Source organism: Xiphophorus hellerii, chromosome 7, assembly GCF_003331165.1.
Source record: "Xiphophorus hellerii strain 12219 chromosome 7, Xiphophorus_hellerii-4.1, whole genome shotgun sequence".
NCBI classification, from domain to species: Eukaryota; Metazoa; Chordata; class Actinopteri; order Cyprinodontiformes; family Poeciliidae; genus Xiphophorus; species Xiphophorus hellerii.
Window position 1 is genome coordinate 6216239 of NC_045678.1, and position 21789 is coordinate 6238027.

The 21789-nt window shown below is 39.7% G+C and overlaps 1 protein-coding gene across 1 annotated transcript in view; it reads left to right on the plus strand.

Moving 5' to 3' along the window:
• The window catches only part of gdap2 (ganglioside induced differentiation associated protein 2), a 37710-nt gene extending 27305 nt beyond the window's left edge, over positions 1 to 10405 (plus strand). The window contains exons 12-14 of the mRNA XM_032567853.1: positions 719 to 773; positions 2045 to 2188; positions 7824 to 10405. Of these exons, the coding sequence (XP_032423744.1) occupies positions 719 to 773; positions 2045 to 2188; positions 7824 to 7865 (241 nt within the window). The 3' untranslated portion in view covers positions 7866 to 10405. The remainder of the gene's footprint in view (positions 1 to 718; positions 774 to 2044; positions 2189 to 7823) is intronic.
• The last annotated feature ends 11384 nt before the right edge of the window (positions 10406 to 21789 follow it).

The window sequence follows — 21789 nt, forward strand, 5'->3', positions numbered from 1 at the left end:
TGATTGTCATTATGTTTGAGGGTTTTTACCAACTTTTCAGCAATTCAGCCTCAACGGCGGCCATGTTTGTTCTGTATCTGTTCTTATTGCTGCATTTGTCGATGACTGATCACTTTCTCTGACTCTTTCCCCTCCCTAAGTGCCCATGGTTACAAAAACATCGGCTGAGCTCACACGGCTGATTCCTGTTCTGGCCCGATATGTGGACACTTTTTGACTAAACATGTGTCTCTAATTGCTGGGAGAATTGGGAAGCCGCTTTAATTTTAAAATGACATAACTTGGTATTCAGACCTTGGCCAGTGTCTGTTATGTGGCGAAGCCTATTTTATATCCGTCTTTACTCATTTGTCACGCTTTTTTAACTAGCTATTGTACATTTTCAGTGAGTAACACAGACACTGTGGTCTCTGTGGGAAGGCTGCCGTTTTTCTACGACTGTGTGGTAATTGTTTCATCGCTGATGGACAGGTTGGAGCTGACTGTTGGGAAAATTTGTGGTTTTTGGACCTCGAACCCACACTTTTAGAAGCGCAGCTACAGTGACTTCACTTTGCACATGTTGTTTTCTTAATATATTAGTCATTATTTCATCCTTTCCACAGTCTCCAAGTTCACACTGATTCCTTTTCTCTTTTTTTTTCTTTAAAAGCGAGATACGTTATGCTGAATGAGACGGATTCTGTCTCATCTCTGCTGTTTTTTTGCTGTGTTGCAGGTACAAAAAGAATCTGAGGGCCTTTTATTTTGTACATCCAACGTTTCGCTCAAAGGTAGGAGTCGGCGCCTTCATGGCACTTTTTCTTTAGCTGTTTGAACTTTCTGCAAAGCTTTCTAATTTGTCGATGCCTTTCGGTGGAGGTGGTGTTGATTTGGAGGAAAGAATCTACAACGGTGTGATTTAAAAAAATACAAAAAAACAGATCATCCGTTACATTCATTAGTGCCAGGTTAAGATAGTTTTAAAAATATGCAAGTTTTCTCTTTTAATAAACACTTAAATCACAACTACTAGAGCAACATTTTTAGTGACTGAAACACTGTTGTGTTTCTGCCCTGATGCTCAGACATGATGCTACTCGTAGCCTAGCAACAGTAGTTTTACTAAAAGAGACGGGCGACATTTATTTAGTTTCTGCACAGTAACATCTTTTACTTTGCAGTGAAAAATATTTCCTATTTGTCATGTTATTATAATTCTTGTATCATTTCAACCTTATTCTTGTAATACTATGATTTTATTCTCAAAATATTGACCTTATTCTGATGTTACTTCAACTTTATCCTCATATTAGGACTTTATTTTTGTACAAGTTTATTCTTGTAACAATATGAGTTTATTCTTGTAAATATATTACTTTATTCTCATACTTTTATTTCATTTGATTTTTTTTTTTGTATGACCCTAATACGCTGTCGTAATTTGGTCCAAGTCTGAGAAACAAACTTAAATCGTATAACATCTGCTTAAAAAAGTCTTCAAAGATTCTGCGTATTCAGAAGTTTTTCAGTTTAACCTCAAGCGTAAAACAAAACTAAGTTTATTTAATTAATCAGCACAATGGCAACAACTAAATTTCACCTGTAATCCTGATATTGAGGAGCTGATATCGACCTTTATTAACTTAAATCATCTCTAAGTTGTGAGTAATGTTGTTCTCGAACAAAGTTTCACCTTTTTGCCAAATGTAGTTTTATTAGACAATCTGCACTACTTCCATTGCAATTAGATGCTTACCGCAGTCAACACACAAAATTTTATACTTCTAAATATTTGCCTTTTTGGCAAGAAACGTTCCAGCTTGAGTGGGTTCTGGTTTATGTTCGCTTCTTCATTGTTTAGAAGAACCGCAGTGCTTTTGCAGACGGCTAGGCTTTTGTTAGGATCATTAAAGGGTCATTAGATTTAATCGACTTCTGCTGTTTTCTTTTTGAAAGCTGTATTTACTTTATCTTCCATTATGGCGGGCTAACAATCTCAGTAGCTCCACAGAAACACGAATCCGTGACGCTGTTGTTGTCGTTGTGTCCACACACCGCGCAGGTCTCCACTTGGTTCTTCACCACCTTCAGCGTGTCGGGCCTGAAGGAGAAGGTCCGTTACCTGGACAACCTGCCGCAGCTCTTCACCTGCATCAAACCCGAGCAGATCGACATTCCTCCGTTCGTCCTGGAGTACGACGCACGAGTAAGAACGCGCGCCAAGACCGCTTCACACGGAGAAATGTGAATGTGGTCTTTATAAACTGTGTTAGAGGAAAACTCTATAGGTAACATTTTAAATATTAGTGCAGTCGTGTGAAAATCTATCTGCAACCTGTTTTTAATTTTTTCCCAACACTTAAAACTGCAGTATGTAGATAATGTCAAAAAATGTTCTTGCATCTCTGTCAGTATGGTATTTTTGTAAAAAAAAAAGAAAAAAAAAAGAGCTCCTCCATCATCTCCCACTAACAAGAAACAACCAATCAGAGCCAGGAGGCGGGTCTTAGTGCTGTCAATCACCCTTTTACTTCCTGCTCTCTGCTACACTGCTGCTAGCCTGTCCTGTTGTGAATGCTAAGGCTAGCTAGCATGACCACAGATAATGGCGGAAAAAACTGTTTTAAGTTGTTTCTGCGCCATTAGCACATTTAGCAGCTTACATTAGCTTGATTGACAGCGCTAAGACCCGCCTCCTGGCTCTGATTGGTTGTTTTTGGTGCATTTCCTCAGATGGCAGTAGTATCCATCAGGAAGGAGGTGGAGGAGATTGATCTTTTCACAGATTATCTGTCTTATATTTTATTGTGATGAAATGGTGACAGTTTTAATAAATATGTTAAAAGAAACAAACTTTTTTTTTTAAATAAAAGTTATATAGCTATATACTGTAGCTTTAAATAACTTTCAGATTAAATAAAAGTTTCATGTCAGACTGACATTATTCAGTTAAATATTTTCAAAATGATGTTGTAATTATTATTATTTATTAAGGGGTAAAAAGCTATTCAAATCAACCTGGACCTCTGTGAAAAAATAAATACTTTGACTAGGACACACAGTTTCTCTTCCTATCCATTCAGAGGTGGACTACCTGATGTGCTTCAGATCATTGTCCTAATCCCTAACCCAAATTAAGAAATAATGTTTTCATTATTTATAGCTGGTTGCTCCCCATCCATCATACTGCCACCACCTTGCTTGACTGTAGGCTTTCTGTTCTTTCCTGAAATGCTTGGTGGGTGATGACTTTTTGTACAAAGGGCCTCGTTGGTTTGGATAGATTTCTCACCAATAAAAGTACATTTTGTGTTTGATTTAGCTCAGTGACCTGAAATATTTAAACATGCTCAGAAATGCGGAAATCTGTACATTTACCAGCTCTTGTTGGTGTCTTACATCACCTTCAAAGCTTTTTTCTTTTCCTCCTCTCCGTTCTGTCCACATTCCTTCGGCTTGAAAATACAAACCACATTTTTTTGTTTTGTTTTCCTAAATGACCGATGATGGTAGTCAGAACTGGATCTGGTGATCGTCTGAACTGTTCAGAGGCTGCAAGCTGAAACGCTTCGCATTCTAACCTGAAGCGATGAGACTGCTGCCCTGCCATCCTCCTCTCTGGTTATGAATTTACACAAACTGTAAACCCTGACACAGCCACGCTGGGTGAGTCGGGTTCAGTCAGAGAAATATGTAGTTCTTACGTTGGAACAGGTCCACTTCCTTGGTTTTCCAAAATGGAACGAGGCAAAGGGAAGTTCACAATTTATAGTACATTCTAATTTAATAACATTAAAACAAGCCTGTGTTTTGAGTCACTCAGGGCGAACATCCGCTCTCCATTTACTGTAATTTAATGCAACCCTAATTCGACACTGATTTTTCTGCGGGGTCTCCAAGGCCGAGCTCTGTAATGTGTTTACACCCATGTGCGTTTAATTCCAGGCACTTCTGAGCGCCGCGCTTTCATCTCAGTTTGATATTCCTCCGAGATGACGGGGGGGGGGGGGGAAATCAGCGATTGATTGGAGTAACACGTGCTTGCTTTTCTAAAAATGTCACCTATTAATCAGCTTGCCTCTACATCCAATTAGGATGACAAAGTCCAGAGCGTTCTGCGTCGGTTCCCGAACCGCGTCAAATCAAGTCCTTAAACAGGAATCCGCTGGATATCTGAGTTAGATGTAGACAAAGTCATTTCTTGTTATTTTTGACCAAAAAGGAAAAAGAAATTGTGTGTTTATGTTCCTTTGTGTTTATCCTTCATTGAGATGTTGTGATGTCTGCTGACGTGACATCTGATCCAGTTTAGCAAAAAAAAAAAGAAGCTTCCTCTACTACTCTCGTCTTATTTCTTCATTAAAAACATTTTGATTGTGCGACAAAAAATATATTCTTTAAATGTCTAGAACAATTATAATGAGTCTTACAAGGAGGATTTAATATCAGAACGTATAAAAGAGTCAACATGCTCAGTTTCAGAGTCTTACAAATAGGAGCGCATCATCTGTAAAAAAAAATAAAATAAAGCAAACGTGCAGTCATGAACCAATCCTGCCCTTCACCAGCGTCCTTCAATCTGAGCACAGACTCGGTTTTGAAGAGAACCAGAACACGTCTGTAGGTAAACAAGACATTTTTTCAGAGTTTTAAGCCAGAGTAGATGGATCTTGAGCTCCTTTATCCCCTGCGAATGTCTAAAACAAACACAAACAGTCGTACAACCGCAATCTGAGTTCAGCCGTCACTCCAGCGGGGGAGTGGATAGTGGATCCTGCAGTGGGAAGTTGATCCAGATGCTGTGAGCAGTGCGAGTTCATGATTTTAGAGGGTCAGCACATGTTGAATTGTAAGCAGCACAGAAACTAGGCCACATTTTGACATCCAGAGCTCAAAGGAGAACTGAAAAGTGTGCTTGAGCTAACATCAGTTGAAAGAAAATCATAAAATATGCTTGTTGTAAAACAGTATCCCTCAAAAAAACAACAAAAAATATTCATAGTTATTTTTTAACACTCGATATTGCCAAAACTAAAAAGTCACCCTGATCATCCAGGATCACTTGATTTTGGACATCCAGCCGTCGGTTCAGATCCATACTGGTCTGGTTGTGTATCATTTGCGCCCACGAAGTCTTCCAGCATTTCTTCATATCTGAAAAAGATTCCACCTTCCATGCCCACTGACAAACCTCCGGACAGAAGCATGTTTTTGGTTTTTCATCAATGTTTAATGCTTGGCCGAGGCACAGCGAACGTCATGAACCGAGGCAGAGGACGGTAACTCCGCCCCCTAAAATCACGCCGCTTAGACATTTACTGATAAAAACTAGCTATTTATTATTTTCTCCTTTAATCTCAACTGATATTTCACCAGTCACGCCTCAATCCAGAGTGAAAGGACTACAAGTAATTCTGTTAACCCCTGGTCGCTGTCGTTTTCCTGGAAAGCAACCTGAGAAGCTGAAACCATTTAGAAAATAGCTTAACGTCACTGAAGATCCTCTGTTAATGATAAAAAGGCTTGGGACAGTGTTTCATAAAAACAACAAAAACATTTTTTAAAAAGAAACCCAACCCCAACACTTTGATCATCATTGTTGCAAAGAAAAAAAAAGAAAAGCTAAGGATGATCTTAGCTTGTTTTTTTTTTACATCTGTCATTAACTGACCAAAGCCAGCAACGTTCTTCCTCTCACCGCAGATTCAAACTACATGATTGCTTTAGAACAGCAGAACGTTGCTTTGGTACTGCAGCCGTTGGTGTCTTGTAAAGTTTATAGCTCATACACTTAGCATATTCCTTCACTTTTGTCCAAATTGGAGCCTTTTCAACATTCCCTGGTTCATCATAAAAGAAGATAAAAACACACCTTTGTTCTGTAACACACAACGGGGTCGCCTGGCCGGTGGCCGACTCTCCAAGTGGCAGTGATGGCATAGTTACTTTGAAAAAGTAACTTTAATCTGTTTACTGATTACTCCTTGAAAAAGGAGTAATTAGTAACTAGATTACTAATTACTTGATTTGGAAAGTAACATTAAAAGTAACGTTTTTAGTTACTTTCAGCAGCTGCTAACAACAACGCTGTGAAAATTACATTGATTTTTGCCAAAACTTCATTGTAAGTAATTTTATAATGTTAACATCAACAAAGTATCTTAACTTATATGGTTGAACTGAAGAGGAGATTGTTTAAAGGTTACAACAGTACAAAAAAAAACTTTAGTAATTTGTGCGTGATTTTGTGTGTTTCTATTGTCTGGAAAACTATAAATAGGATTTTAGACCCCCCACCCCCAGCCCCCCAGGTTGTGCGTTACGGCCCTGCGTTTGGTGTCAGAGCTCAGAGCTCCTCCTGCGGCTCCACAGCTCAGATGTCCTGCTGCACAGATTTGTGACACTTATCTTAATATTAATAATTATAATGGCGTTTAGTTGCACAACTTTACGGACTCGTTCATTCGTGACTGTTTTCACGTTTATTGCGCTGTTCATAATAGTCTCAATGTTTGCAGTTTTCAGGAGCGCAATGTGAAGCTCAACATATATTAACTTGACATTAACAAAGACACAGCGGGACAGATCACCCGGGAAATGATGGACAGGTAGAGCCTGACGTAAACGACCTGGATGTCGTTTACAACGTCTGGGGTTTATGTCTGCTTATTTCCGAGCCCAAAAACTGCAACCCGCGACTCATTAAATCTGCAAGCAACTTTAGAAATGAAACAAGCCCCAAGCCGCTCATAATAATCGGACTTGGCAACCAAAACCCAAAATAGTTCCTGTTTTTCCAGGAACAAAATGCGCGTCTCTCTCTTCCCTCCGTTGTTTCTGTTTCTGTCGCTGCTGATAACCGTCACATAGAAACGGCGATCACTCCCCAAGACGCATAGAGGGAATAGAAATAAATTACAAAAGAAAATAGTAACGCAAAGTGATTTCGATAAGTAACTGTAGCCTGACTACTGAATTTGAAATAGCAACGCGTCAGATTACTCCTTACTGAAAAAAGTGGTCCGACGTCAGTAACGCATTACTGACATCACTGCCCAGTGGTCACTTTAGAACCTGCTCAGGTTGTCTAGCAATCTCTTTTGTCTCTGCACACTTAGCAGGAAGCATCTAATTGGGTTGTCCTCGATAGTGAATTGTGAAATTGATCAACAGACCTTCCCACCCGGGTTGTGTACCTCTGAAGTTCCTCCAAAGCTACCGTGAACCTTTCAGCTGCTTCTCTTATCAATGCTCTTTTTGCCTCCCTGTTGGTTTAGAGTCTTGGAGGGCCAGAGTTATCCAACCTTTAGATGTTTCTTGTCCTACGCACTTTGGTTAAATGGTGAAACTGCCTCAGTAGATTGCAGTCAAGCTCTGCAGAGCTCTGCTAACGAGCTAATATTGTAGCCAGGTGTGCTGAAGCAGAGAGACACCGGAAGGTACTGGAGTTTGAGACCCCTGATTTAGGTAGACGGCCATGTCTTGGTAGGTTTGTAGCTGTGCCGTACTGGTGGCCCGCTGTCGCGCCCTAATGGGCCAGGACTACTTTCATGATTACAGGAATTCATGTCTGCAGAAATATTTTTCAGTTTCTTGGGGTGAGTTGTAGAATTTGTGTTTGTACGCTGCACCCCACGCTGACTAACTGCATCTTAACACCTAAAATAAAATAATTATTTATGGCGGTCTTTCTTCGGCCTGAAAGGAAATGTTTTATGTCTCCTAAAGCAACTCAAGTTTGTTTTCTTTAATCATGAGAAACTGTGCGCTAAGGAAATTGCAGAACAGCTCTTGCTTCTCATGCTAACCGTGCACTGAGTCTGTCTTCTCTCCTCTCTCAGGTAAACGGACAGAACCATCCCAACGAGGCTTCTGGTCTGTGACAGGACGCCGGCTGGACCTCTTTGCTAGGCGGGCGCCGTGAATTCAGCCCCTCTAAGAGAAGCTATTAATGGACGTCAGACTGCCTGAGCGGTCTGAACTCAAACTCCGTCAGGCTGTGAACCGCGGCGGGGAAAATCTCCCTGTTGACGTTTCCCGCCAAAATTGTATGAAGAGAGTCGTCTCAGGTCAGCAGTAGCGACCGTTTGTCGGTTCGGGATACTTCCTGGATTATTCCTCGCATAAAGTCTTTTTTTTTATATATGTATTTTCTCCAAAGCAAATAAAGAGTCAAGTTACAAAACCTTTGACTTCACGTAAAATCACACACCTTATCCAGCTAGTAGCTGAATGTAGCGGCTGCAAGTTTTACTATTCAATGCATTACGTCGCTATGACAACAAGAGGAGCTTAAATCTGGGGGGCAGAAAGTTAAGAGTAGTGCAAACCAATGAATACGAGGATAAAGAGGACGTTTGCTGTCCTTATTGCAGACGTTAACATGCATATTTTCATGGTAGACTTAAGTCCAACAGAAAAATAACTTTTTTTTTTTTTTTACTTCGTTCCCATTCATACATCATGTTTTTTAATTCATTTAACATCCTGGTCACTAATCAGAGCTGATCGATGGAAAATAAGCTAAATCTCCAGCTGGAGTAATTGATGCAAAGCTAAAACAGGATGTTATCAGGAGTGATATTTGCAGAAAAGAAACTTATCAAGAATAAACAGTTTTCTTGAGGGAAGACTGAGACTGATTACGTCCTGAATTGTAAATACTGTTTTTATCTTACAAACTGAATCAGGTTTGTAAAAGAAATCCCATAAAACTACCTATTTATTTAAGCACATGTGATTTTTCCTTTTTTTTTTTTTTCCAAATAAGTGATTTTATTTGTAGAAATTCAACTTTGTCTCTTGATGTACCCACCAACCATAAGAAAGGTTCAGTTCACTATTGTTTTCTTGTGTCTAAAACTAACTTCGGGCAATAATTTCTCCGGTTTTCTCAGTTTTCGTCCTCCACTGATAAAACCATTTGGGTTCCATGTTTTCTGTTCGTTCGGTTAAGAAACCTTTTTAGATTTTCAGACGCGAGGCTTTGTGACTGCATCGTCAGTAATAGTTTTCTAACACTGCGAAAACACAAAAGCTTGCCAAGTATTTTTGGTCTAGTTTCTATTTGGTCAACATCTTAGGACACTTGAAATGTAACAAAATTAACATTTAAGCAACTTTTCAGCAAGATACAGGAGCTTGTTTTACGTCAATAATTCCCTAACATGGATGAAGAAGTGCTAGTTCCACTGGCAGATCTTATACTTATAACAAGACATTTTTCCATGTTTTAAGTAGACGAAAAGTGGAGCTACTGTAGTTCTTCTTATCAATATTAAGGAATTATTGACTTAAATAACTCCTATATCTTGCTGAAAGTTAGTTTTGTCTTATTTCAGGTCTACTAAGATATTAGCACTAGAAACTAGACCAAAATGACTCGGTAAGATTTAGTTTCTTCAGTGTCCCTGTGTTCGCAGCAAACCGAGTAAATCAGAGCTGTGAAAGCCAACAGCTAGTAAAAAAATCACAACCTGTTTTAGCTCCTTTCATTCAGCTAAAAGTGAAAATGTTTGTCTTTATGGAACATACCGCTGGAGCTTTTACAAGAAGCCATTAAGTTTGTTGCCGCTTTAACGGCCAACTCTGCTCCGCGTTGCTGCGAGGAATTGGAAAAGCGGAGGAGCTGTGCTGCCTTCTGATGCCGTAGTGCAAATGAAAACTTGTTGCAGAATACAAACGTCCTCCATCCCGTTGGCGGATGAATCTCAGCTCATCAAACGGGTTGATATCGGCTACAACGTCAACACAAGATTGAGAACGATTACTGATGATCACTTCCCAGAGCCTCTGTTTAAAGTAAAAATCTAAACTCTCCCTTTATTATTGTGGAGTTTTTTTTAGGGTCCCTGCTTTGGTGTGAATTTTTATCACCGTCTGTTGGACTAGCAGCTGATTTCTCCCTGCCGAGTTCGCCATCCAGGTGTTTCCATTTCGTTTCAGCTCCGTTGAAAAGGCTCGAGCCTCTCAGCGTGATTCTCCTTCCTGTCAACGTCCTCGTTTCAGAACGGATGAAACTCGGCAAGCGATTCATCATAGGAAACGACGCTCGCCTGCTCACTTGCGAACCGAAGATTTACAACAAAAACGTAGCCTTCTAGCTGAAGTATTTGTGCGTATGGGAGGAAAAATAAACTGTGACTATGCTGAGGTCAATGAGAAGAAGTGCAGGTGTTGGAGGAAGATCCGTTTTGCAATCACTCGTTTCACAAACTGTCGGCAGAACCGGGATTTTCTCACACGATGTTTAGCTGAGGCCATTTTTGACTTTACGGAAATGTGATCTTTTTGTTTTCAGAAATATATCTGTCATTTTATCGTTGTTGATTCAGACTGTCCAAAGCTTTCAGGGTCTGAAGGAAGTCTCTTCTTTTCTGTTTGGATCTTGTTTTTTCTTCTGATTAAAAATTCTTGACTTTCATCAAAGCGTCTGGACTCTTCTATCGTGATAATTGGAGGCAAAACACAGAGCCAATGGTAACTTAAAATATAATACCATTTTTGAGATGCTGATGTTTGTTTTCTTCTTTTTGTTTTCTGTGAAACAAAAATAACCTGATTTTTGGCTTAACTTTAAATATTTGATTTTTAAAGGTGCTGCGACAAACATTGGGGACCCAAAAACAATGTATGTTTCTGTCTTTAGAGTGAAAGCACTGCATTCAAGTCAAACAGTGAGCTTCCACTGGTTCCTATTTGGCCGATGCATTTCAAAAAGTGAAGTACTCCATCATTAGTAAAGCACTCTGGTGATGTGAACTATGTACAGTAGGCCATGTGGTCATTTGACCAATTACAGAACATCATTTTTCATTTTCATTTTCTGGAACACTCTAGAAACTGCTGGGTAAAAACTGGCACCAGTTTTAACGCTTAAAAGTGACAACTGTGTACTAACGCTAAAGCTGGCATGTAGTGGGTTTGAAAAGAATAATTCATATTAAATATTTTAAAAAGCTGTTGACTTCTATCTAGGTGACCAGGATTTATACTGACTTTATAACACTATAAAACTCAGCCCGTCTAACAGAGTAGTTTTGATGGAAATGCTAACGACTCTGCAGCTAGCGCTGGCTTGCACTACTTCGCAGGAGTGAAGCTAAAGCCGCTGCTTCCTGTCTCGTCCGTTATGATCACATTTTTGAAAAACAGTGACTCTAGACCTAAAAGCTTCAGTATATATTTTTTTTAATAACTTTTATGAAAATATGTATTTCTTAACATACTTGTTGAAACTGTCACTATGTAGTGACAGCAAAATTTGAGAATCTGGGGGAAAATCAAGCTCCTCTCTGCCTTAAGTAGATTTTATTTCATTTTTTTGTAAACTTTTATTTGACCTTGGCTCTACCTGATTATTAGTAATTAATTGAAAATACACAAAGCAAATTTCCAGCCATTTCTTTACTAGGCACTCTTTGAAGTTCTAAAACATAATAACATCTATTAGTAATCTGATAAAAACTATATTCACCAAAAGAAAAAAAAATTCTAGATTGAAGCCAAAAACACATCAAACTTTGTACTTTAAAACTGATCTGTGTACTCCTCTGGGATTTTATATTTGTAATCATTTTGTCTCTTTTTTAAAAAAAATAGTAAAACCATGTTTAACGGTAAGTGCGCGCTCTCTGCTCCCAATATGAATAATTAATGATTGCTTAAAAAGCATTTTCAATGCCAATCTTCTCTGCTAAAGATTCATCAGGATCTTACAAAACCCAAAGATTTAAAAGAAAATCTGACTGCTGCTGTGCTTAGTTCATGGGACTTCGAGGAGCTTTGATTCAGACGGGGAAAAAAGTAACAGCAGATTTAAAGGATACACTTACTATGTGAAGACTGCAGGACGTTTTGATGTAAAGTAAAACACTGCTCCAGTTCTTCTCCAGTCCTCGTCTGTTGTGGCTGGAAACGGAGGCACACTCAGTTCTACGCTCAAAGAGTGACTCACTGGAAGAAATGAAGACGAGTTTTAATGATGGCCGTCTTCTGAACAGTTCTTGGAAGCCCGAGTGTTACGGTTGGAAACAACAACAGTCCACGGCTACAAAACCTAAACGCACGAGTCCTACCGTTGAAACCAGAAGTTTGCATACGCAGGATCAAAATGCATTCACACTCTTTTTTTTTTCCTTCTCACTGAGTGAATCTAAGTCAGACCAAACTACACTTGTTTTAGGTTGGATAAAATTAACCAAATAATTTCTATTTGCTAAATGCCAGAAAACTTAGCGAGAACATTTTTTAAGAGATTTATTTTTTGGCGACTTTCCTCAAAATTTAACATTTACATACATGTGGTGAGTATGAGGGATAACTGTCTTTTACACTGTATGACTTGCGTCAAACCTTTTGGGTTTCCTTCCTCAAGCGTCTCGGTTTACTGGAGTTCTGCTCTGTTCCTCCTGACAGAACCGGTGGAACTGACTCCATTTTGCAGGCCATCGCACTCACACACACACACATCTCTTCAGATCTTCCCACAACGTCTCCATAGCACTGACATCAAGACTTTGTGATGGTCACACCAAAACATTGACTCTGTTGACCTGAAGCCGCTTTGAAACCAGTTTGGCTGTCAGCTTGGAGCTGCTGTCCAATCTGTGCCCAGGCTTTTACTTCCTGGCTGATGTCTTTAGACGTTGCTTCAGCGTTTCCACATAATGAACCAGTTCCTGGTTCATTACGCAATCTGCCATGGTGCTGCCATCACCGGGCTTCGCAGTTAGGATGGTACAAAATGTTACATTTTCCTCCAAATGGTCACTACTGCCAAATGGTTCCACTTTGGTTTCATCAAACCACAGGACATGTCTCCAGAAATGAAGATCTTTGTCCCTGTGTGTGTGTGTGTGTCTGCAGACTGCAATCTGGATCTTTGTTTATTTTGGAGTAACGTCTTCTTCCTTGCTTAGCGGCATTTCAGCCCACATCGGTCCAGGACACGCTTGAGCGTGGATGTTGATGGCTTCAGCAGCATCTACACAGACTGTTTGGTTTTTGTTCTGGGGTCAATCTGCACATTTTGGGTCAAAACCTGTTTGGGACACAGAACCCGTCTCCTTCCTGAGCGGTATGATGGTGGGACATTCCCGTAATGTCTACACTTGTATAGAATGTTTTGAACAGAAGAACGCGACACCTTCAGGCACTGGTAAAGTTGTTCTGATTTATTTCGACTTCGTGTCTCGCAACAAAGCAGCAGATATGTTTCCGTTGACCGTGGCACAATTTGACATCTTGAAAATAAATTTGCTTAACGGAAACAAAGAAATATGGCACAAAGTTGAGTTTTTGGGGGGGTTTTGTGGCCGTATTGAAACCTTTTTTATTTTTTTGCAAAACTGGACTAGCAGCGCTTTTCATGTCACACGAGTCACATGATCAACAACCGGATGTTACAACCAGAGGAAAAGATGAAGGCGACGACAGGAAGTAGTTGGAGGACGACGACTCGGCATGTTTTTAAATGACGTATCACGTGAACAAGGTCATTCACGAGTGATTTTTTTTTAAAAACTTGTGTTGTGTTGTTGAACAGAAACGCCGCAATCGTGAAATTGTGGGAGGCTTTTGTTTCCCGACATTAGCGGAACATCAACAGATTTTTGCTCACATCTGTAATGGAAACACAGACGGTGTGTTTCAGGTGTGGCCTTAAAATACACCCACAGGTGTCTCTGTGTTCGTCAACCTGTTAGAGGTTTCCAAATTGTGATTGATTAATTCTAACTGACCTACGAGCAAGAGACGTTTGCGCTAATTTAACTTTAGATGGATTTTTTAAAAGCAGAAATCACAACGACTACAAATATATGCTCATGTAAATCTCTAACCACTCATTCCTCACTGCTCCGTCCAGCTGCCGCTGAATATTGAAATCTGAAGCATCTTTTTAGCATCTTTTAGTTCACGGCTTGTTTGTATCTTCCATCACTTCCGTTGCAGCGAGTTTCCTCCCTCTGTCCACGCCCACAGCCAATCAGTGAACAGGAGCGATGCTTGCGTCACCCACCAAAGCAGGCAGGGCCGGCCCCGAAAAAAAGCCGGTGGAAAAACTCCGAACCGAGCCGAGCAGGTAGGAAAGGGGCATAACATAAAGAGGTGCTGGATGTTGTGACTAAAGTACATTTTGAAAAATTAGCACCTAAATGTCAACATTTCTTTGTTTACATCTGTTTTATTTACATTGTACTTTAAAAAAAAAATCATTAATGTGACGAAGATATTTGTGAGGAAAAAAACCCGAGAGCACCGCGGCGGTAGAGACATGGCGGCGTCTGCATTAGCGGGACAAACAGCAGGTGTTGCATTCAGAGGTTTTTCCACTGGTCTCACCTTCGCTTTGCAGAAAACTGAGTCATGTTCCGGGAAGGGAAGAAGAAGTGCTGATTAAAGCCGCTCCCTCCTCCTCCTGCTGACCACGGTGACCCTCCTCGGCGGCTCCTTTTCAGCCATTTTTAATCTTCGCTCGGATTAAGTGAGGGAGGAGCGAGGAAGGACGAGCGAGTCCATCTTTAGTGGTGTGACGGGCAGAGACTAACAACAGAGAGGCAAACATGTCTTCAGTCAGTTTCAATCACACTGAGGAGCGAGAATAAAAGTTATTTTTAACTGTAATCCAGCACACTGGATGGATTTAAATTTTGCGCCTTACAAAATTACTCAATTTATTTATCTAGCGCCACATCACAATAAATTTCACCTCAAAGCATTTTACAAAAATGTTAATTCAGGCATACATGCGTTCTAATAACTTATAAAACATTATTCATTCTTAAAAAGGTTTTCCATCCAAGGAAACGCAGCAGACTGCATTGACGTACGTCCTTCAACGTGTAGCGACGGCGGACGACAGCGGCGTTTCCGTCGACCGTAAAATGCACAAATTGGAGCAGAAAAAATTTTATTTTCTTAATGGAAAGATGCCAATTTTAGATGAAAAAAACCAAACTTTTTTCACATCACATGAGTCACGTGATCATCAACCAGAAGTTACTACTGGCAAAAACCACGAAAAAGACGACAGGAAGTGGTAGGAGGATGATGGCGCAGAATGATTTTTTTCTCCACGAAGTATGGCGTGAACAAACTGATTCACGTGTGACTTTAGTTGCGTTTCTTGTTCAATTTAAGTACAGCAGTTGCTAAATAGTTTACTTTTCCAACATTAGCAGAATATGGACAAAGCCTAGCTGACATTTGTTATGGAAACGCAGTTTATTGTTTCTTGCGTTGTCATTAACTTCACAGAATTTCCTCATACCAAAAATGCATGTAGCGACCGTGGACAGCAAAAAAAACCAGGAAGAAACACGAAGACCACGTTTAATAGTTGGCAGCATCATCACAGCCGATGAACTCTGCTAGCAAGGAGAACAACAGACCAGGAGAAAAAAAGAACTGAAAAAAACCCCTAAATGCATCAAATAATGCAAATTGGGGATTAGTAGAAGAAGAAAGTGAGGAAAAGTAGTTGGTATGTCTAAGAAAAATGGCTTGTAACATGTTTGTTTTTTAATCTGTGACATTCACTGGTGTTCAGCCTTTTTTACTCTGACACCACTAAATAAAAATAAGGGATTGACAATAATGGTGTGCGTGAAACCTTTTGAGCACAAACATCAAGCCGAGCACATAGGTCTGCTGTTGAGTTTGGAAAACGAAACGGCTTTGAAGAGCTCATTCTGCGGCCATGTGTGGACGCAGAACGGCCGACGGATCGTCAGGGACGTTCGGGTTCAACTCTTCCTTTGAAGCCCAAACTTACAGTTTGGCTCAATAGAAGCAGGTCTGATCTCCAGATGACACACAAAAAAAGTAAAAACCGTCCACATTAGTAATTAATAACAGGACACGATGCAAATAAGTCTGTCAGAGTGTGGGTCTGGAGAGCGGTGCGATGACGTGTCTCCTCCGCTGAGCGTGTGTGTGAGTGAGTGTGTGTTCGCTCATCCTGAGGGTCAAACCCAGAGCCGGGCACTCTGATGAGGCTGCAGCTGGAATGCTGTGCGGCTTCCAACGTCCACATTTCCTGTCCCGTATCAAGATCTGAACGCTGATGTACAGCTGATGCTGTAGTTCTGTATTTCTTCAGGATCTTTGGCCAGAGTGGAACCTTTTAATCTTCTGCCCATTAATGAGTAAAAGTCAGCTTAAATAAACAGGAGGAGGACAAATTCAATCGGTTAGAAAAACATATTCCCCCCAAAAAACATATGTTGGGCTTTTGGATTCCACGAGAAACATATGGAAGTAAAAAATCTGGACCGCAGCTCTGCAGCCAAACCCCGTCACCCTGTCGGCGAATGAGCCGATCTGACTTTGATCATTGTTGCGTATTTTATTACATTTATGTATCAGATGCAATATTTCAGCATTGTTGGATTTTGGAAGTAAAACAACTTATTATAGTAAATGCAGTACATCATGTCTTTAACAAACCGTTTTATGGGAACCGTGATCCAGCAATGGATGCCTTTATTAACCTGCTGCCTGGTGAGACTGTGGATGTGGACAAATTAATGACGAATATCTGAAACGACAACCTGGATACCTTCTTTCACAAAACATTTTCATGATAATACCGACCTCTGTGTTTCTGAGCATTCATAAATCTCAAGGTCGACGTTGACAGAGGTTGAGTGATTTTTGATTTGTTCAACAGATAAATTCAAGGTACATCGTGGGTGTTAGCACAATTAGCAAGGAGCGTCTTGTCTTCTGTTTTCTTCAACAGGTAATATTTCTTTTTTTTATCTGTATGACTGGTTTTGCAGTAATTAGGATAAAATAAATTGTTATTGTTACTAACTACGTTGTTTCTATGTCTATTCCAAAAAGCCTTGTACTCTTATTTTAGTAGATACTTTTCAAACATCATTTAGCAGCTAGCTTTTCTTCAGCGCTAATGCTAGCTAGCATGTAAACACCACAAGATGTGGAGATATGCTTTTAGTTGCGTTTTAAAAAAAAACAAAACTGTTTTCACATCACATTGCTACAGCTAGCAGGGTCTCTGTTAGCATGTCCACTTCTGGAAAAAAATGTTTATTTTCTTATGTTTGTCTAAAGTTACTGCTGTCAACGGTTTCCGTGTCCGTCACAGTAGAGGCTGATGAGGCCGCAGTAAATATTTAATGTGAAAACCGTTAAACAGACATTCAGCTAGCACCGTCTTTTCAAATGAAACAGAGTTAAATCTCGAAATGAAGATGCAGTTACTTTTTTTTTTAAATTTTCAATGGGATTTGAATCTTGCCTATGCCAATTAGGCTCATGCTCGCATATCCAAGACGGTGAATTTTGGAGTACAAGACCTCCAAAAATATGTAGAGACTAAATGGATTGACTCAAAAGATTCTAGTCATTTTCAGGCACAAGAAACAAGTTTTCATTTTGAGAAAACCCGCAGCAGTAAGCTTTTGTCATGAGGCTAAAGAGGAGTGAAAAAGAAATAGTTAACGAGTCATATTCTGCTTGTTTCGTTGTCATCTATCTCTGACTACAACCTGCAACAACAGCTGTTTCTGAGGGAGGGGGCAGCTAGCAACACACCAACTTCAAGCAGAAATAGCAAGAAAAAAGTTGATCTTTCTGCCTGTTTCCATAGACATGATGCAGAATGAGACAGCACCAGAGGTCACTGGGTTCAACCTCTAATAATAAGCGCCTGCAGGCTGACCGTGCTTGATTTGCAAAATGATTCTGGGATCTGGGAACCAGCATGTCTTTCGGCCAATCGGCGATTTATACATAAAAGACCCAAATTATCTGATGAAGTTGTCATGCTAGTTTAAACAATTATAATCACAATATTTTCTCCTGCAGCACAAATGTTGCCCACATGTTTCTAAGACCCTTTCCAATGAGCCATAATGCTTAATGACGTCTGTCCATCTCTACTTCTAAGCTGCAGAAAACGACATGCCGTCTGAGAATCAGAAAGCATTTTTACAGGGATAACGAGCGCAGCTGACTGTGTGCTGGTCAGCCGAGGTTGTCTGTGCTGTGTCAGATTAAAAAAAAAGAGCATGCGCTGATGAATTTTCTGCCGACGCGTGCTGTGAGATTGATTCAGAAAAACAGTGTAGACGGAAACAGATCCAGATGTTAGGAAACAGGAAGGATCCAATTGTGTTTCCTTCATGAAGCTCAATCAACGTGGAGCTGAATGCGCCAGAGGGACCCCAAACAGCAAGCCTCCATTAAAACATGCAAATATATGTAAACATGCCTCTGCGTGAATGAAAAATACGGATGAATCCGGCCACTCCACCACTATATCCTCCTGTTAAATTTCAGCATCACATTGCAACGAGCAATTAATCAATAACTCGCATGATCAATTAAAATGAGCTTAACGTTTTCAAACCTGATGATTAATATTTTTTGAAGGCGGATTTGGTTTACAGAGACACCATAATCCATTTTATTTATGGTTTCGGTCGTGTGAGGTTTTCCATTGTGTTTTATTTTGGATATTTAATGTCACAAAGTGTTTGTCAGAAAATTTCATTTTATTACTCTTTCAGAAGGCGAACTTGCATTATCATATCATTATGGGTATATTAGTGGAAAGCGGTTTCAAAACTACAATATTATCGTTTATCGCGATAATTACTGGAACAATTTATCGCCCAGTGAAGTTGGTCAAGACCAAGTAAGATTTTTTTTCTTCCTTTTCATTCAAAACTTTGCATCTGCCTTCATCTGACATGTTCAGTTTAAACTGTAAACGAATGAAATGAATAATAATGAATGAATATTTAACATGTCTTCCTACGTTAACCTTATTAGCGCCATGCAAAGGGTTACGTTATTGTTTGTTTCTGATGTGTCAGGATGCTGAGGCTTTGCTGCATCTGCACACATGCAGCAGCTGCAGCAGCAGCATGAATGGAGCAGATAAGCTGCTGCCATGATAAGAAACTCAGCAGCACAATGGCTGGTGTGTGCTGATACCGACAGAGACACGTAAACACTTTATCCCTGCTAATCGGCCGCGACTTTTCAGAAAACATAGCACTTCTCATGCAGCCAAGTCCATACTTCCTGCTTCTGTGGACCTTCTTCTTCTGTAAGAAAGTGAAATTTAAAGACCAAAAGATAAAACAGCCTTTAGAACCAGTTTAGAGCTTTAAAATGTAGCTGCTCATCAATCTGTTATAAAAGTGTTATAATGGCGTTCCCAAACAATGTTTCCGTTCTTCTTCTTAGCTTGATAATGATTATTGGTATGTTGATAATGATAATTGGTAAAAAAAAAAAAATATTTTAAATGTTATGAAGGTATTTTTAAGAATAGAACAAACCTGTATGACATGTTTGAAAGAGTACATTACATTTCAATAGATATACTTTAAAAAATACAAAAGTAACAAACTTTTTAAAATGAATCACCCCAGCAAGTTCATGTATGGGAGCGCCGATAAATCGGCACAGATTTCCTTAATTTTGAGAGATCGGTGATCAGCCAATATTTACATGTGAAGCCGATATTATCCACCTCAACAGAGGTCTAAAGGTCAACCGCGTTCGACCCACCAGGTTATGTCTGCAGTTACCAATATTCACTCCGGTGTTTCCAGCGCAGCGACCTTCTTGCTACATTTAGCAACATTTCAGACAAAAAAAATCGGTATCGACCAAGATCAGAATCGGCAGGTCAGGATTTTCAAAGATCGGCCAGAAAACTGCAATCAGTGCATCCTGCTAGTTGAAAGCAAAGAGCAAGATGCTATAAAAGAAGCGGAAAGAAAAGAAAAAGCCCTAAACTCTTCTCACAGGACCTACATTTTGAAACAAAAATCATAGGAAACCTTTTGATTTTCCAAGAAAGCCAAAAAAAAAAAACCATGTCAGAGTAAACAGAGACAAACCCGAGGCCGTCTTCTCGAAAAGATGCGTCCAAAACTGAATTATTTGAGCACCAAAAACAAAAGACATGTTTGGCAAAAACCAAATTCAGTGACATGATCGATGGTGATCTCAGCCTATTTTGCAGAAATGGAACCAGAAACATTAAAGTCACTGAATTATGTCCTCAGGGTTACTGAGGACATCAGAAAGACAACCGGAGTTACTGCAGCCAAAAGCAGCGACAGAAGATGGATTTATTTTTATGCACACTGTTCCACACATGTTTGTTCAATTTATTTTATTCACCTGATTTTCAGACACGGTGAGGATAAAATGATTAATTAGCGTGTGCCTTCATATTAGTTTACTGTAAAACTTCAGATACCAGGTAACCGTTTGCTTAAGCCGAATAATGTTAATATTAGTATTTTTCCCATCGACATATATATATATATATATGCATCCCATCAATTAGGAATCAAGACCAGACTGATTATGAATCAGCAGAAAAATACATCTGCAGCTTCACAACAACAACAGACCAGCAGAGATGGAAAACAAAGAATAAAGCAACTCAACCCTGCAGCCGATAATTCATATGATTTCAGAGGATTATGCAACTTGATATAATCATTATATGCAACATTAGGAGTCTGTACTGTTGTTTCTGTGTTCACAAAGGACTGTGCTACACTGCTCAGGTCCTGAACAGCACCTTTTGTTTAGTTACTTCTCACTGACGGAGACGCAAGCAGCCGAGTTCTCACTGTTTTCTACCGTCTGCTGAAACTCTTTCTAAATGTTTCTGCAGTTATTCTGACATTTGGATGATTTTTTTGCTTTATTCTCACTGAAACTGTGAACTTCATTTAGGTTAGAATTTCATTAAGAGGTCAAATACTTTACAGTTTGTTTTTGCAACCAGTGGACTTGATACTTTGTTCTTTAAAGGGGCAGTATCACTCTCTGTATTTTATAGCGCAACGAAGTGTTAACTTCTGTTGTTATAAAAATGCTATATATATATATATATTTGACTTAAAATTAATTTCACATCGTAATTTAACGCCTTGAAATCGAGCGTCTGTCTCTTTAAGAAACTCCTTCTCTTTCTGAAACTCCGCCTTCAGGAAGTCGTCACAACATGGCTCCTCTATTAACCCTTTAACATTTTTACCAGCGTTGCACTGAGAAGTAGCTCCTGTAATGAGCTCAGCTGATGCTCCACCAGGGGTTTGCTAATTGCTGCTGACTAGTCTGAAGGAGCCGAGTCACGGAGGACGGCTGCTCTGTGTGGCGGAAACTTGGAAACTGCAGCTTTGTGGAGGAGCTTCTTCCTTGAAGGCAGAGCTAGGTCCAACCAGGTGTTTTTCCACAGCTGAATGGTTACCGTGGAGATTAAAGGATTTTTTTTCAGACATGCATGAAAGAGTCAAGGTATGTTTTGATGAGGGACTAACATTATAATATGATGTAAAGCTCAAAAAAACTTGATTTTATGGGACACTGCCCCTTTAAGTGAATCATATCATTTATTCTTTTATCTAAAATGTAATTTTTATTGAACATGTTCTCCTGAAATCTGACTTAGTAATGGCACTGCCACATTTAGCATTCATTCTAACACTTTTTTTTCGTTTTAAACTCCTAACTGAGTGTCTCCTGTACCTATGGCAGTAACTAAGCTGCCACCATCAGCAGGTTCACTTCTCAGTACTTTAGCTTTTGGTTTTCAGTATGTAAATACTGAAGGTTTTTCTGGGCTCAGGGGACTCATGGCTGTTATTCTCAGTGTGTTTCCCTGCAGCTGGAGTAATAGACATGGTTATGGTAAGAAAAACATGAACACATTGTAGGACTCTTTATAACCCTATGCAGTGAAATAAATAAAATAAAAATAGTGACATGCATGAAACAAATCCCCCCAGCAACACTGGACGT